Raw genomic sequence first — 17,930 nt, 5'->3', positions numbered from 1 at the left:
AATTTCTCTAAACAATAAATTAGAACTTTCCAAAAGGGCATTCAAATAAACTTAGCAATTTCAGAAAAAACCTAAAAAAATGACCTCATTTTGTTACGTATGGGACATCTCATGATAGGACACGAGCTAATTTGCATAATCATTTGCATAAACCCTAAATTTTCATACCAAGTTAAACTATTTGATGAACTTCTTATGTCCACATATTAATCAAATATCATTTGCTTTCCTTTGAATAAATATGAATTTTTATAAATGTCCCATACGTAACGCTGTGTTTTACATTTATGCAAATGAAGCCCTTGAAATTTGCATAAATTTACATAATATCATTTTTTCCTCCATGGAAATCAAAACTTCAACTCATAAGCTTCAAAATGATACCAAATATGTCAATATTGAGCAAAGATGAAATTTTGCCTTCTGAGGGGACCTTATCTTGGACTTGCCCATGACCAGAAATGATGACCTTCAAAAAACAGCATGGAAGCAAAGTGTTCTTCTTACATATCTCCAGCATTTTCATCATCAGGCCATGTGGATCATATGGGCATTTCCACAGTAAATGGGTAGTTTTAGGTTGGAAAAACATGAAAAATTAAAATTGTCTTCAGAGTATCCATATTTCAGAGTTTGGTTGCCTAATACCTATATTAAATATTTTTAAGTAGGAAAAGATAACTTTGTATTCAAATAGAGCTTGAGTGGGTATGTAAGTAAGACATGTGTAATAGCTATGGGGCGAACGCGTGTAACACATAGAGTAGGACAGAAATATTGGAATGATGGATTCCTCATACAAAGAATACAAATATTGATTTCAAATCATCTGACACTATTTATTGTGCTGATACATTATGATAAGAACAATTTAGGGTGTCCATATTTGTGAAAACATTCATTATTTGTGTCATTTTGAAGTGTGCATTCATGATTAATGCCAGAAAATTTGTGCATCATATCCGAAAGGTGAGATCATGTTTGTACTAAGTTCCTCCATAATCGGGCAAACTGTTGTCATATTCATATCTGTATGGGTGCATACGGGGTGTGAGGAAAAGCCAAAGCTTCATTGGCATAGAGTTTCTTGAAATTCCAAAGTACATGATATGACATGTATCACTGCATTAGTGGTGAACGTATGTAACACAAGAGTAGGACAGAAACTTGAACTTTACAGAGTTTTTTAATTTCCAAGGTATACAATACACTCCCATTCTCCAGTATATTGTGTAGTTCATTTTAAACCGCAATGTGCAGTATATACAAAGGCTGAAATATCGAAATACTGTATGCAAAGGAGCATTTTGCTGTTGTCATTGGGTCAGCAGTTACCATTTCGTGTCCATTACACCTTGAATTGATATTCCTACATACACATACATGTAAATCAAGTGGATTGTATTTGCCTGTCCAAATTTAAAACTAAAGTGATTTTTTTTTTTTTTTACTGATACAAAATTACATACAAATGTATTGATACAGTTTATAAGGAATTAACTAGAATTTCAGTCATCACATCCCAAACTCAATCAACACACAGGCTTTGGAAACAAGAATTAAAACTTGCATTGTTCATTTTTCTATTGCATTTAATGTCCATCAGCCACAGTCAGAAACATAAAGCAGTTAATGTACCAATAGCTGATATCAATGTGAAAAGAAACTGTTATTTGATAACTAGTGCAACAGTTAAATCTGTTCATTTCAATTTACATTCATTTGAAAATGAATAGTTGTAACATTCATTAAGGAAATAATCCTAATAGGAAATCAATACACAAAGAATGACACTTTCTGAATTGTTCAGTGTTTCTATAGTAGCCATGATATAAAAAATCATGGGCGTACATACTCGAGCAGGATTTGAACCTACGACCCCCTGATCTCCGGACAGGCGTCATCTCCACTAGACCATCGAGTTTCTGCCTGACAGCAGAAAAAAAAATTAATAAATCATGGACGTACATACTCGAGCAGGATTTGAACCTACAACCCCCTGATCTCCAGACAGGCGTCATCTCCACTAGACCACCGAGCTTCTGCCTGACAGCAATGAAAACATCTTGACAGAAAAATTCCATGAATTTGAAAGCACCCTTTTCTTTGCCTGCCAATTCAATGCAGTGTACATTTTTATATGGTGTATCTAGGCTCATACAGGCTCCATAAACAAGAATTAAACTTGCATTGTTCACTCTTCTATCGCCTTAATGTCCATCAGCCATAGTTAAGAAACATATGGTTTATCAAGAATAATACTGATATCTCCTTATACTTTCGGCTTTATTGCAAACATTTTAAATGGTAGGATATTGTGATACAACAGACTGACACTATATGCATCAAATGTGATATCTTGAACATATTTCAAATCACTGCTCCCAAAGGTAAACTGGACCTTTAATGTAAATCAGTCACAGTAAGAAACATAAAAAAGTTAATGTGCCATCAACTGTTTTCGAAGAATAACACTTTCCGAAATGTTCAGGTACTGTCGGAGAACTCTTAACTTTACAATCTATGCGTTGATTTGTAAATTAGACAAAAAAAAAAAAAAACACACGCACAAAAAAACCCACCCTTTTTATGTGCCCGCCCATTCGATACATATGCATTCAAATGGTGTATAAGGCCCATCCTGGAATTTCAGTCATCATATTCCAAACTCAATCAACATGCAGGCTCTGAACACAATAAAAACTGACATTGTTCGTTCTTGTATTGCCTTAATGTTCATCAGCCACAGTAAGAAACAAAGCAGCTAATGTAACAACTTTTTTATTCAGTTGTATCCCTGTTTATATCTTGCTTTACAACAAAAGGGATGGTAAGTATTGGTTTAGGTGATGACTCAGCTTTTAACTTTTTGAAATAGCATATAGGTTCTCTTAAAGGCATTGAAAGTTTACTTAAGTGAAAATCAGTTTTGAAAAGGCTGAGATATCCAAAAAGAAAGTTGAACAAAGTGATCCTCATAAAAGTTGAAACCCAGATCTTCTATTTAATTAACATTGGTTTAATTTGTGGTTTCATACCTCAGCCATTTGAAGACCATGTTTCATAAGCTAAACTTTGAATTCCTTGTAGAATTGTATGCTCATAAAAATTTCATAAGTGGTTTCTTAGTACATTGTATCTTGCAAAAAATTAAAAGCTCAAGTCATATCTGATATAGTTTACAACTTGAAGAAAAAACAACAACAACTGCTGTCTTGTGGTGCTTTGCTCCTCCAAGAGAATGGGATCAGGCATTCTACACAGGATATTGTTTGTAGATTCTCCGGAGAGGTTGTCTTTGAACAACCACTTGAAAACTCCATGCCTTGGTTTCCCCATCAAGTCATCATCCAGGATGTCTTTTACCTGTCAAAAAAAAAAAAAAAAATTATACATACATAATCAACAAATACATATATTGAGTTCGTTTTATCACAATTTTTGAAAGTTTGGAATATTCCTACATACTGAGTGCAGATAAAAGATTGTTCAAAAGCCATGTACATGTCACCCGCAATTGAAATATAGTTAAAACATTTTGCTGCATAGTTATTCCGTAAACCAAGCAATAAAATACACAAACTACAAATACAGTTTTTTTTTAAATGGAATTTTAGAAAAAAAAACTGTTGTAGACAACAAAAGTATGAGTAGCCATCCAATTTGAAGAGCTGTGTTTTATCTAACAATCTTCATTCAAAGACATCTAATAATAAAACATTTCCAATAAGTTTTGAATACACTTGTATAGGATTATAGAAATTTGGAGGAGGCCGTGAGTTATCGCTATCTTCGCAAGGTAATGTGTAATATTTATTTTTTGCTGCAGACAGCAATTGAGTATCAACACCTCTGCACAATGTTTGCCCTCTTGAATTTCTTTTCTGTTTGATTATTTAGTAATGTATGCAATATTTATAGATTTTGGGAAATAAATACAGAGTACTTCTGTACATAAAAGCAATGTATGTTTATCATAGAAAAATAAAAGTTGACCTCCAATCTATCAACCCACCTAGCAACCTTTCCTGGCCAAAGTTTCAAAAAAAAAAAAAAAAGGATAGGTGTAATTCTTGGTATCGCCAATACCTAGTTGCCGTGCAGAGAGCAGTGTTTTAGATGCATTATGAGATAGCTTACAGGACAAACTTGACCTGGTTTTGGCTGCTCATGCACTCAGATCATGCTCTATCTTTATCCAGAGGTATTTTTGTTGAAAATTTCTTCGCTTTCCATCATGTGACCAGCACATTGAATCAGTAAAACTTAAAAACTTCCAACTCTTTTAAGCTGAATTTTAACCAAGAAAAAAGGGATGGCAATGGAAAAGCAGACAATTAACTCCATTGAATCATATGGGAACTGCGACCTCTTAGCGTGAGACAACCAGAAGTGAACAAGGGCACAAAAGAATCCCAAAGTGTATCTGTGACAGAGCTCTTCAGCATGCACAGAATTTTTTTTTGCGCACTGGCGATACCGAGAATTGATTGCAACTTCATGGAAATATGCATACATACCTTATCACTGGAAAGCAAACATGCTTGGCATGATGAAAAGATGCTCTGGGCACTCAGAGATTTAAAAAATTTCCACCAAAAGCTGTAGAACACGGCAATGCAGCTTCTATAAATAGAATGATAGTAACATAGGGTGAAAACCCCGATAACCACAGATATGGCTACACGACAACGGATAAACATATTACCAAAAACAACAAAAGGAGGGCTAACTATAATTGTACATAATCATTCAAAAAGATATCTATGATAAAATCTTTATAATAAAAAAGAATATGCCATAGTGTCAAAAAATATGGAGGCCATGGCTTCTATCTTTGAAGGGTAACAATCACTGTTTGTTTCACACTGTAGAAAGCAATTCAATATCCTACAAACATCCTACACAAATTGCTCTGCAATCATTTATTCATGTATGCACTATAAATTTATATACTTTAAAAATGAATAAGAACTAGTCATGTACATAAAAGGAACTTTTTTGTTTTTGTCATGGTCTGGAAAAAAAAAAATATATATATGCACCCTTAATATATTTAAGAGTGCCAATGTAGCAGCCTTTTTGGCCAAAAAAAAAAGGAAGATTACATAATGAAATTAAAATATGCATTCACACCTTATCACTGAAAAGCAGACAGGCTAGTCATGATGAAGGGATGCTCTGGGCACTCAGAAAATCTCCACCACGAGCTGTAGAACAGGGCCACGCAGCTTCTATAGTGATAATCGTATCAGAAGAAAACCCCAAATACAGTGCATGCACACATGTGGCTACATGACAATGGACCAAAATATCATGGAAGACAACAAAATGAAGACTACACATGTACCAGTTCTATGACATCTACAAATAAAATATTTACAATACATAATAGCATGGCATTAAAAATATGGAGGTCATGGCTTCTTTGAAAGGTATTACTGTTACTTGTAATGTTTGTTTTCCACTGTAGAAAGAGATTTAATATCTCCGACACAATTTGCTTAGTGGTCATTAATTCATGTATGCAATACACATTTATAATCTTCATTAAATAAATACAAAATAGTTCTGTAAATAAACATAACATCGCAGAATTTCTGCGAAGTGAAGTTGCGGAACTTTGGTCATGTCATATATTTATTAGAGCAGAAAGATTTGGGGCTGATTTCATGACAGGGATCGTTTTTAGGACACGACACAGGCCAGCAAAGAGCAAACATGCATGGTGGATGGTGCGACAGCTGGAATGAGGCTCTGCACAGATAACTGTCCAGGCCACAAAAGACAGGGTGTTATGGACATATTGTACATTGAGTCAGGGTCACTTAGCTCCAACGAGCCCTCCCGCAAAATCACAAAAATATGTATATACACCTCACCGTAACACTGGAAAGCAGACAGGCTGGGCATCAGCATGATGATCAAAGGGACGCTCTGGTCACTCAAGACACAGATTGAATCACTACCATGACTACTAAAAGGTGCAGAACAGGGCAGCACAGCTTCTCACATCAGTTGCTAGTTGTCTAGTCTATATCAAAACATAGAAATAGAATCTAAATAAATTAATCATATCATGAGAGAACTGCAATCCATGAGCTCATGTGGCTGAAGGACAACATTAACAACGTTAGAAGTCGAGTTTGCACTTTGCTTAGGCAGAAATAAATCAAGTCAAGTCCCGATGTAGGCCTGGTAAATTTTCTTTTCTAACTTGTTTGATCATGGATGTCTACATACACTAACGATATCGTGTGGTTACACTTGCACTTAGGACTCATGTCACTAGCGTAGCGCTAGCCTGGCTTTCGAAATTCAATATTAAAATGTTACAGTTACACTCGTTTCGTAAACTGAATAGCGAGTTAACGTTAACACGGTTACAGTGCGTCAGCTCACGATGGACAGTGGAGTTAAACTTGTATTCAGCCATTTTAAGTACCACTCTTGACTTAGCTTTCGTTCATTGCTGTTCTGTCACTGTCATTTTGGTTTTATTTTGAGGAAAAAATATTACGAAAAGATGAAAAGAAAGATTGTTTGAAGCTGGAAGCAACGAAGAATTTACTGACAAAAAATAACACATGTGGGACTTGGCTCAGTTATCGTCCGTGTGAACTCGAAAACGAGTAGTGAAAGCAAGCATACAGAGAATCTCAAAAGAATTTCTAATAATGCCAGCAGGGCCATTAATCCTAAAAATACGGAAGATTCTACTCTAGAATGCAAATTTACCTTTTGTCAGCGAGAGTCGTAATCACCTCCGTCATATTCAGATCTGAGCAGTCGATGCTGGATTGTACGCAATGCAGACATTAAACACGGGAAATTTCATGCGAACGATACGCAACCTCGGACAGAACGGCGCGAAACGAGCAGGTAAGCAAGACATGGGAACGATCTGTCTGAGTTACGCGCGTGCGAACACACGTAACGAAGACCGATTGTCGATTCTGTCCACCGTTCGTGCGTCCCACCAAGCGGAGCGTACCCACTGAACGCACGTAACATACTGGACAGAATTAGAAACGGAAGCTGAAGCTAGATAACTAAATGTTCTGAAAAGACAGCTATGCTTTTGGCGCGAAACCGAAAGCAGATGTCTAACTTCAGGGTAGTGTCGGCGTTTCCGTGTTAAATCGAACGACTCTGGAGTGTCTCAACCAGCAGTTACGTACGTTCGCGGCGTGGACAGAAAATTGAATTTGGTAACTTTGAATACAGATATTAAATATTTGATTTAATCTTCTGTTGAACTAGTGAAACCTAACTTGAAACTGTGGTCAGCAAAGTGTATGTAAGACAAAATAACTGCACTCTGACGCCTGGAAACCAAACGAAATTGAGGCCGAACGTACGTAACTGAAGTAGGACAGAACGCCGACCTTTTTGGTCCAGCTTGCTTTCCACTCTCTCAAAACTCGTGTAATCGTTCAGGGCGAACAAGAAAATGATTTCTCGGTGCATTGACGATAAATTTTGAATTATAATCCATCCAGGGTGCGTGTCTTCTAAGAAAATTTATTTTATACAAGTTACAATTTATGTCAATTTTTATTTCAAATTTGCACATTATCAACAATATTAAATAAAAACAAACAAACCAGCAGATCACAAAAAAATGACAAAAAGACTCAACGAGGTTGAATATTTTATTTCACCTTGCCACATTCATTCACGAAATAAACAAAAAAAGATGATTAAAACAGATATATTCAAATGAAATTGCTCTATGTCTAGAGTGCATAAAACTACCCATTTACCGTGGAATTGCCCATATCTATTCTATCAGGTTTATTGGTCATAGAGTGCATCTGGAGTACCGGTACTATGTACAAGGTAGATGTATGTTGCTTTTGCATTACATCATGAGCCAGATTAATACATAATCATTTACAGATTGTAGTCTCACCATGTGCTGATTTACACAACTACATACCCTAAAATCAACATTTATAGTAGACCATTCTAATAGAGAAATCGAACTACAAATTGGTCAGTCCTTACGTCCATAAACTCTGTAGGACATCAGATATAATTTATACAAAGTTGTGTATCTATCCTTGTAGAAATCATATGAACTGGTAAGCTATCAAATTTTCCTTTTGCAGAGCCAGAGAAGTTGAGGACCCAGAGCCAAAAGTCTCAACAGACTGTAGTTCACTCAGCCATTACTTATCTTCTCTGATTTAAAGAACTGGATACAAGAATAAATCAAAATGTGCACCTCGATTAACAAACGACACAGCAATGATACTGAAACTCTCTAATATGAGAGAGCATTTGGTAATCATACATGTACTTAAACGTATTGAATGGATGGAGTTTACACAAACAGGGAATTATCAAAATCAGACGGGGATGGGGGGGGGGTGGTTGATTCACAAAGAATTTCACTCGATTGTAAAAGTTAAGATCTACTTAAAATTGTGGTATGCGTGCTGTGTGTGTCTACAATGAATTTCCAACATCCAAATGAAAACTAAAATTGTTGAGATTTTTACATGCAGCCATGAATTAACGTACAAAATGAAAGAGATGTCAAAGGTACATTTTTTTTTCTGTAAATTCTGATTTAAAAAAAAAAAAAATCCAACCATATACCCTGCCATATATGAACATTCAATGAAACTGAACAGTGAAACCTACGGCACAACAGAAATTCAAGTCAATCTTAACTTTTAAGAATGACTTGGATTCTCTGTGAAACACCCCAACTGAACACCTTTATTTGGCTTTTCAATACCGAACCATCGTAATCAAACATCATAGTATTCATACTTCGCAGTGATTTACAATCTCCATCTTTAACCAGTCCTCTGGCAGTACAAAACCTTGACCGACAAGTATGTCTAAGGTGAAAAACTTCTCATTTATAAAAATGACATTTGCTGGGTCAGTTGTTTGCTTCTTAAAGGAGCGAAAAACTGACCCAGCCAATGTCATTATTATAAATGAGAAGTTTTTCGTAGAATTAGACATACTTGTCGGTCGATACGAAACCCACAACAGTGTGACCTTAAGACGTTTAAGCGCAGTAAAAATCACAAATGCAGTACGTTTCTTCGCAGTATTTATGGTGCATGGAAAATAGGGGTTTTTTTATATCAAATTCAGAGTGACCTAATTTTGACCACTAACGTTACTTAGGCACTAGGCGAGACTACAGTCTACAGACAGTATTCACCTCATCCCCTCTGTAACTCCCGCCAATGAATCTGGATTCTGGATGTTATTGTTCGGGCCTTTGACTCAATTGAGTCCAGCAATGACTTTGTTTGTCTCAATTTCACAGTTCGTGATGTCACTTGACTGAGAACCAAAGATAACGTTGAAACGGAATATTACCTATGCGATAACTGAAGAGAATTTGACGCCATTTTGTTTAATGCTGCGTGCCTAGGCTAAATCTACGTAAAAATTTACGGTTGCAACGTACAGTTTAGTTGTCCAAATGTTTCGTGCTAGTCACTCAAAACAGGACTCACCCTCAACAACTATAAAGTCACAAAACCCCAAAACTTACCAGGGTCGCTTGACACTTTGTCTCGATAGCTATAGCCATCGGCATCGGTTTGATATGCCATCACGATTTTTCCGGTTGCTTGGTGCTAGAAGGTTGACAATCGTCAAGTCAAATTCGTCACAAAAAATGCAGATTTTGGAATCTTTCGTTCGCAACGCAAAGTGTAGGATACCAGATATCGCGTACGTTCGGACCTTTGCCCCCCGTCTGCTTTTGCTATGTATGCGCTATATGCGATTCGATGCTGGTCGACACGATAGTACTGCAGGTCTATGCCTGCGTGTATGGAACGATGTATGGCTAAACTACGTCACTACTAATACTCGATCTCGCCGATGAATGAGAATTGGATTTCAGCACAGAGCTCACTAAACAGTATCAGTCCTAAATCTGTTAGAATCTAATTCAAATCTGTTTGAAATATGTTTTTCAATTAGATATAAAATTTTAAGGATCAAAATTTTGAAAGAAATAAAAATTCCTGCCATTATTGGTTATAATCTGTACATAAAGAGAATATAATTTAAATTGGCATAAACGGGGATTCCCCAGGACCCACAGTACCGTTTGGCTGGCTCTCGTTGCGCAGTGAAGGGTTACAATATAAGGAAAGATGGTTCATGCTGTACACGTACAGTGTAAAAAAAAAAAAAAAAAAAAAAAAAAAAAAAAAAAAGGATGCAAGTGTTACGCTTTCTATATGCTTATCTGATTCGAACGTCATGTCTCCAGCTAGAATATCTTTTGTTATATATATATATATATATATACACATCGACATTGAAACATATCTTGGTATTTAACTGGCTTTTCATACCTTCGTGTAAACTTATATTTCTTTCGTCATGAAGACTGTAAACAAATCTTGCCATTCTGTTTGATTAATTGTGCCAATGTACTGACAAAAGACACCATTATTCCCTTCAATCACATTGATACCTTGTGTTTAAAGGAAACCAAAACCCAAAGAGAAATGTGGATTGAGTGAAAGCAGCAACATTACTAAAACGCATCAGTGAAGTTTTAGGAAAATCGGACAAACGATGCAACGCTTTGGTGTTGGAACCACTGGATAAGGAGACTACTTGAATTTATAAAAACGCTTTCATTTTTCTTGAGTAATGGAAGAGCACTTGAATAACCGCTTTCAGAAAGCAGGGGGAATAATTACTACCCTTAACATATTATGTCAGTATCAAGTTGATGGAATGTGTAATTTTCGTGAAAACTGAATTTTTGTGGAATTCTCTTTATATTTTCTTTATGTTGCTGTCCACACATGACGTCATGGATTCTAGTAGTCTCCTTATCCCGTGATAACAACACCAAAACTTTAAAAATTAATAACTTTTGCATCGATTGTCCGATTTTCCTCAGACTTCATTGATGTGTTGTCGTTTTCTTTATTACTCCTCATTTCCAAGTCAACTAGGGTTGCTGAACACTCTGTTACCTTGATTGATAATATATTTTCTGATGTTTCTCCTCATCATGATTCTTGTCTTATACTTTCTGATATCTCTGATCACTATCCTATGATGGCTCATTATATAATATCAAGCGAAAATGCCAACATTGGGCCTTGCCCAATGAAAAGAAAAGTTACTCCTCTGAATATATCGCGTTCGCCTGAAAGTCTTGACAACGTAGACTTGTGACACATTTATATTATAGATTATGTAATTCTTCATATGATGCGTTCTGTAAAATATCATATGAATTATCTGATATGCATATCCCTATCCAAAAGTACGTTAAAAATACCCCCAAAAAAGTTCGAAGACTTCCTTGGATCTCAAAATCTTTATCACATTCTCTTTATATTAATAAAAAATATATAATATTATATACATTTTGTATTACAAATGCAAGCTTAGAAGTACTGATCAATCCAAACTTAGGTTTACTTCTCATAAAAACATTCTAGTGAGAGTTATTCGTTCGGGGGGGGGGGAACAGTGTTTTGTTACACGCTTGGAATTGTACAGACGATATGCAAACTATGTACTTGGAAAACTCTGAAACAAGCCATGAATCTTTCAAATAACACACATGATTATACAAAGTTTGAATTTGATAATGTAATGTATGAAGATTCAGAAGCTATGGCTCATATTTTCGACATGTATTTTTTTCTGTTGGCACCAACCCTCGACGAATATACCTCCTTCAAATAATCACTAATTTGCTATAACAGTACATGTATTTAAGCTCGTCCAACCCAACTCCATATTTTTCTTTCTCCTGTAGATAGATACGAAATTCTTGGTATCGTTTCAAATATGCCAAATAAGAAAAATTCCAGATATGGTGGTATTGATAATCTTATTCTTAAAAATATTGTTGAGTATATAGCTGATCCATTTATATGCTATTCTCAATTTATCTTTATCAAAAGGCTGTGTGTCTGATGTAATGAAGATCGCAAATGTTAGACCTCTATAAATTAAATGGAATGAATACCTAACCGTTAACAGTTAGCCAACTGAAAAGGCTACCCTGCTAAAAAGAATAGACTTAATTGGTGCTCCTCCGAACAAAATGGGATTCTTTTACCTTAGGGATGCTACCTGCCACCTTTGGTAAAAAAAAGAAGAAAAAACGGTCATAGCGTTTTCAAGAAGAAGCTGAAAATGTGAAAATTCCGCCTCCTCCCCATCCCCCCCCCCCTTCTCCTCATCTGCCTAGTAAATTTGAAATTATACATTCATAAATTTACTTAGTAATATATCACTGTATAAACCATATCACTTCTGGTTCAAAAAAAATAACAAAAAACAATCCCTTTAATTGGGGCCTTTGACCAAACCCATCCCCGCCCATCCCCCCCCCCCCCCCCCCCCCAAATGGACTTGGTGCCCCTTCGAACACAAAAGGATTCTCACACCCTGGGTATGCTAACTGCCACGGTGAAAATCTGTTCCAGATTTTTCAAGAAGATGCTGAAAATGTGAACATCCTGCCTCCTCCCCCTACCCCATATACTTTTTGTCTTGCATATAATTTGTGGCTTGCATACAACGTCATACAGCCTTGCACGTATTATGTGCTTTGCATAATATTTTGTGTCTTGCATACATGTATTTCATTTTGTGCCTTTCTGTAGATCTTTTGCAGTGCTGTTGATCGTTTGTTGACGATGGTTACAACAGTTTTTCAAACCTAAATGAATATCAAGTAGAAGTAACGTAAAACAAAACAACACCGACAACTCCAAGTACACTTTCAAACAGATCCCCACACACAATATTTTCCAAACAACGCTAACAAAGTTAACACAATCATGCACATCACATGAGTAAGATTTCGGAGGTCAAACAGAAAGTTTATTGCTTGTAACATTTATCACTGAAAATGTTCACTGTATACTCTTGAATAGCTGATATTCGTGTGTATTGGAGCACAGTATTTTAATATCTTTAAAGGGGAAATCCAGTCAAAAAATAAGTTAGTCTGATAAAAACTATACATACATGTAGTAAAATCTTACGAGTTCACCAGTAACAAGAGACCCGGGGGTCACGCGCTCATCCGAGTATCGCAAGTTCACCTTCCATGCATTCTTGTAGACTCTTACCTGAGAACATTGGTAACTTGGGGTGGGGGTAACTTGGGGTGGGGTAACTCTGAGAGCTGGAGGCATGGTGACCATTTGCATATTAAACCATCACACTGGTAAAAATACCTGCCAAGTACACAGCACTTTATAGAATGTTGGACTATGCAATTTCGCCAAAACAAAAAAAAGACTTAAAGCTCTATCACTTCTGATTCTAGAGAAGAATATTATTGAATATTCCTTAATTTAGGAGGTTTGGGCCCCTTGGGGCCCCTAAGGAAAGCATGGTGCCCATTCAAACATGTTGAGATCCTATACCCCTAGGAATGCTATTTGAGAGCGATTATAAGAGCGATCGCAAAAGCTTACTTGAGCCCTGGGCTCAGGTGAGCTAAAAAATTGACTGAAATCGGATGAAAAATAAGAAAGTTATGACATTTTGAAGTTTTGCTAATTTCTGCAAAACAGTTCTTGTACAGTGAATATGAATATGCAAATGAGTGAGCTTACCATGTCTATACCTTCACAATTTTCCATTGATCGCGTACAACAAAAAATGACGAAAATTCAATGTTTCTGTCATTGAAGTCTGAAACATGATGTTATTCATGGTTGAATAACATCAGAATAGTGATCAGTAAGATATGAATGAAATCATGGAAATTTCAAATTTTATGTACAAACTATATGGTAAATTGTGAGGGGATGACATGCTCACTTCTCCATTTGCATAATCATGTTGATTGTTCAAGAACTGTTTCCCCCAAAAATAGCGAAACTTCAAAATGTCATAACTTCCTTATTTTTCATCCGATTTCAATCAATATTATACCGTTGAACTCGTAATATTTTACTCTTTCTTATCACACTAACTTATATTTGGACTGGATGTCCACTTTGAAGTTTTCCTCGTCTTTGCGTCTATTTCAACCTCTTTCGTGTATTCCGGAGGAATGAAGTATCATTTTACTCTCACAGGGAAAGAAAGATATATTGATGGCATACATTGTACATCTTTCTGTCAAATATTAATCATGAATAAGAAAAAACGTAATCGAACATGAAAAATAGGACTCAGTCAGTGTGACTAGAAAAATTTTAATACAAATGTACTTTATATTTTATATACTTTATACATGACACTTACACTTTTAACGGTAGTAAACATGACCAACGGCTTGTTCCATAGCGAACATGAACGCAGGTGGTACCGTACATACGATATAGGTGCCCACATCGCATACTAATATCATATAAAAGAGAGCTATTTATTTCCAACAAAATCATACCACTTTCTCACAACCGACTTATGAAATATGTTTCATCTACTTACTATGTATACCGCAACCATACAACCATACAACCCTATACAAAGACTGGTTTCATTGCCACGGCGAGTTATGCCTCAACTTATATCGATTTGTATGGCAACTTGCAAGTCATAAAAGTATGCTGAGCAGGTGGATGAAGTACGCATATGGGATATTCCACAATAAGGCCTCGGGCCTAATACTTGGAATGCAACTGAGATGCAATCGAACAAACTGCGAAAAATAACACATTTCACAATTTATTATGTATTTCTTACATCTATTCAATTATAATTTGCATAAGAGAGAGAAAGAGAGAGAGAGAGCAATATACTTTCTACCATCGCTCTTCCAGTAGCCAAAGATCCTTATCTATCTTTATTAGATCACTTTGATGTAGTTATAATTAGTCAACCATTGATTCATTTTCACTGCTTTGTCATTCACATCCTTCACGCTCGAATATCTTACAATTTATCACATCATACGTAATATTAACAGCCTTTTAACGGAGGTTGTCCACATGCTGTCGCCTCTGACAAACTACCAAAATGTCAAAAATAAATTGAAATTCAGGCATCATCGTGTAGCAGCATGTACTGTTATCAAATTATACAACTATAATGAAGCATGCACACACTTCATGTTGGTGTAGGGTGGTGGAATGAACACTTTTTGAAAGATATGATATAACGATAAATCATGAAAAAGCTGTAATGACTGTGCCACATGTTAAATTTTATGGTTCTCTTTCTTTCGTTTACGACAGAGTATTTGACCTACAAATAAGCACTAAAACGCGTACAAGTCATCACGCACACATTAACATATCTGTACCTTTACAAATAGTTAAATATGTAGATTATACAAGTTCGGCCTATTATAGTCCGTGACATGATATATTCATCTTTGTACAGGCAAACACTTATGCTATATGAGAAAAATTCCCATGCATGATCATTGTACAATTTTCAGTCCATAAGCTTCAATATGAAGAAAATGACATCATCATGTACAGTATTTACATCTTTTTCTTTTTTTCTTTTCCTGTATACAGTAACCACATGAATTCATTTTCATTGGCAAATACAAAAATACAATAATGTGCATGAATAGTAAATGATATTGGCTTAACATTGAGAGCGTACGAGCGAGTAGTACGAAACAACATCAGCACGAATCATATCACGTGACAACCAAGCAGCTCTAATCCCACAATGGATTACAAGATGCTGAAATATTCACCATTATCTAACATTAAGAGAAATCATCTCATACAACCGGCAATTTGTATATACAAATGACCGAGACGTATAGCAGGGCCTGCGTATAGCAAGTAGAAGAAAGGAGTTACTCATTATTTCTATTTGATTGGGTTAGGACATGACTGCCATCACGCTAAAAGTCACGTGACATGACATACAAAAATGGCGCACTTGTCTTTCTGCCTTCACTACACTATCCACGGAATTGATTACGTTATTTTTTTTATCCGAGTTATTTTCTTCAGGGCTGTAAGAGGGATTCTATATGACGTTACAGAATGCTATATTTGTTCCCTCTTTACATGTTCCACACACAGGGAATAAGAGTGAGAGAGAGAGAAAAACAACTCCACGAAATTCTCTTACAAGAAAAACTGCGGCAACTTTTGTGGAAATGGTCAGTGACAGAAACACGAACAAGAAACAAATCTTTACAAGAAGATACTGCCTTATAATCTAATATTCCAATTATGGAGAATATTATCGCCGATTACTTTTTCTCCTCAATGTTCACTTACAATCAACTTAATCAGTCAGCGATTTTACACAATTCGCGTGAAATTTCCGTACTGCTGGATTATAGGAATATTGATCAACAATTACATATAGGCCTATGAGCACACACAGGCGACTTTTTTTCCTTGCTGTGGACATATCGGCAAAGTTGTTTTCTCGACCCTTATCAGCACGACGCCGTGGTGATTTGGAATTTTGAATCATCATGTGATGTTCAGTTTTATACAGATGCAGACACAGGCTCAGTTCAGCTGAACACGCTCACTCAATCTTAACATAATATTACGTCACTCAATTCGAAGTACTCAAATAATGCTGGTACATATATAGCTCTTGCACAGAATTCTGTTCCACGTACAAACCTACATTGTACAAACCGCCTCTTTTACACGGAGCTAAAATCAAGCAATAGTCGCCCATTGACTTGAACGCGTATCGTCACTAAATTGCAATGTTGTTGTCAATTATTGTCAATATGACAATGATAACTAAAAGACATCGTTAGAAATACAAATAATGTAGTTGCTAAGAAATCATCGCCAAAATATACCTCATTTTTTTTTCTTTTCAGCACACAGCTCATAACGAATCAAACCTTGATCCAGTTAAACAATTGTGACACGTATCATTATTTCGTGAAGACTAAAAGACAAACAAACAAAAACAAAACAAAACACAACAAAAACTCACGAATTCCACAACTTTTCTATACTTTGTCTGTCTTTAATTTCCAAGACATCCTAAAAGCAGGCAGCCGAGTTTGCCTTATAGCGGATCCATCTCATGGTACGGCCAGTGACCAGCGCTTTAAACTCGAGACTATAATCTCACCTAAGAGATTAATCTCTTTGAATCTCACTGAGATGATAGAATACCAGGAAAGTATTGAATTAAAAGACAACCCACTGCTTTTGAAACACATGTATATACAAACTTAATAATCATCACTACATTTTCTCGCACAAATCTCAAATCAGAGGCCCGACAGTCACTCTTTTGCTACACAACACACATTTTAGGAAGGCAGTACCATCACCATGGGTCTCACTCCCCCCCCCCCCCCCCATCTCTCTCTCTCTCTCTCTCTCTCTAAAATAGGGAGATAACTGATCTAGGAGAGGACGACAGTCTTGTGTTTATCTCACATCATTAAAACATGACAGGTAAAAAAAAACAACTTCAAGAGGTATTCTGTAAATTTCTGCTTCATTGGAGGGATAAGCGTGTATACTTCGTCGACACGCACAACAATCAAATCACTTCATATAGACTATCTCGGTCGGTCAATACTTTGGTCAATGCAGTGGGCATTGGTCAAGACAAAGCAGTACACTGAGCAATCTTCCATTCAAAATACTTATGGGCGATGTGCCCTCTATCGAACGCAAACGCGTACACTAAATGAAAACATTACACGCAACACTCACCACAAAACAGCATCGTCAAACACGCTCCTCTGATCTGTCACAAACTTCTGAGCTAAGTATCATGACACACACACATTGTAATGTGACTCTACAATCTCAGAGACGGAATGAAATCTTGCGGCTGACGTTCTGGAGGATAGATATAGAAAGAGCATGGTTTTTTACTTGCAATAAATACCCGAATCAGTATGATCAAGATGAGCTGACACAATACACAGCGAGTGAACGTCAGTCAATACGGTTGAGTTTTGGTTTGATAAAAAATCTCATTCATCACAAATTTTAGGCACGGTTCTGATTAGCAGCAGAAAAAGGCGATAGCCT

The 17,930-nt window shown here is 36.3% G+C and overlaps 1 protein-coding gene and 1 long non-coding RNA gene across 2 annotated transcripts in view; both read right to left on the bottom strand.

Annotated features, from left to right (window-relative positions):
* The window catches only part of LOC139737572 (uncharacterized), a 28,351-nt gene extending 18,660 nt beyond the window's left edge, over nt 1-9,691 (bottom strand). The window contains exon 1 of the mRNA XM_071648254.1: nt 9,530-9,691. Within this exon, the coding sequence (XP_071504355.1) occupies nt 9,530-9,590 (61 nt within the window). The 5' untranslated portion in view covers nt 9,591-9,691. The remainder of the gene's footprint in view (nt 1-9,529) is intronic.
* On the bottom strand, nt 2,862-5,233 carry LOC139737600 (uncharacterized). The gene is made up of 3 exons (XR_011711384.1): nt 5,137-5,233; nt 4,521-4,626; nt 2,862-3,366 (listed from the first exon to the last, which is right to left on the bottom strand). It is a non-coding gene; the product is annotated as an uncharacterized lncRNA (long non-coding RNA).
* Nucleotides 9,692-17,930: the final 8,239 nt, after the last annotated feature.

This window comes from Diadema antillarum, unplaced genomic scaffold, assembly GCF_040938485.1.
Source record: "Diadema antillarum isolate AM-2024a unplaced genomic scaffold, OU_Dant_1.0 seq00000696_RagTag, whole genome shotgun sequence".
NCBI lineage: Eukaryota > Metazoa > Echinodermata > Echinoidea > Diadematoida > Diadematidae > Diadema > Diadema antillarum.
Note: the sequence above shows the minus strand (reverse complement) of the source record. Positions and strands in the feature narration are given on the sequence as shown.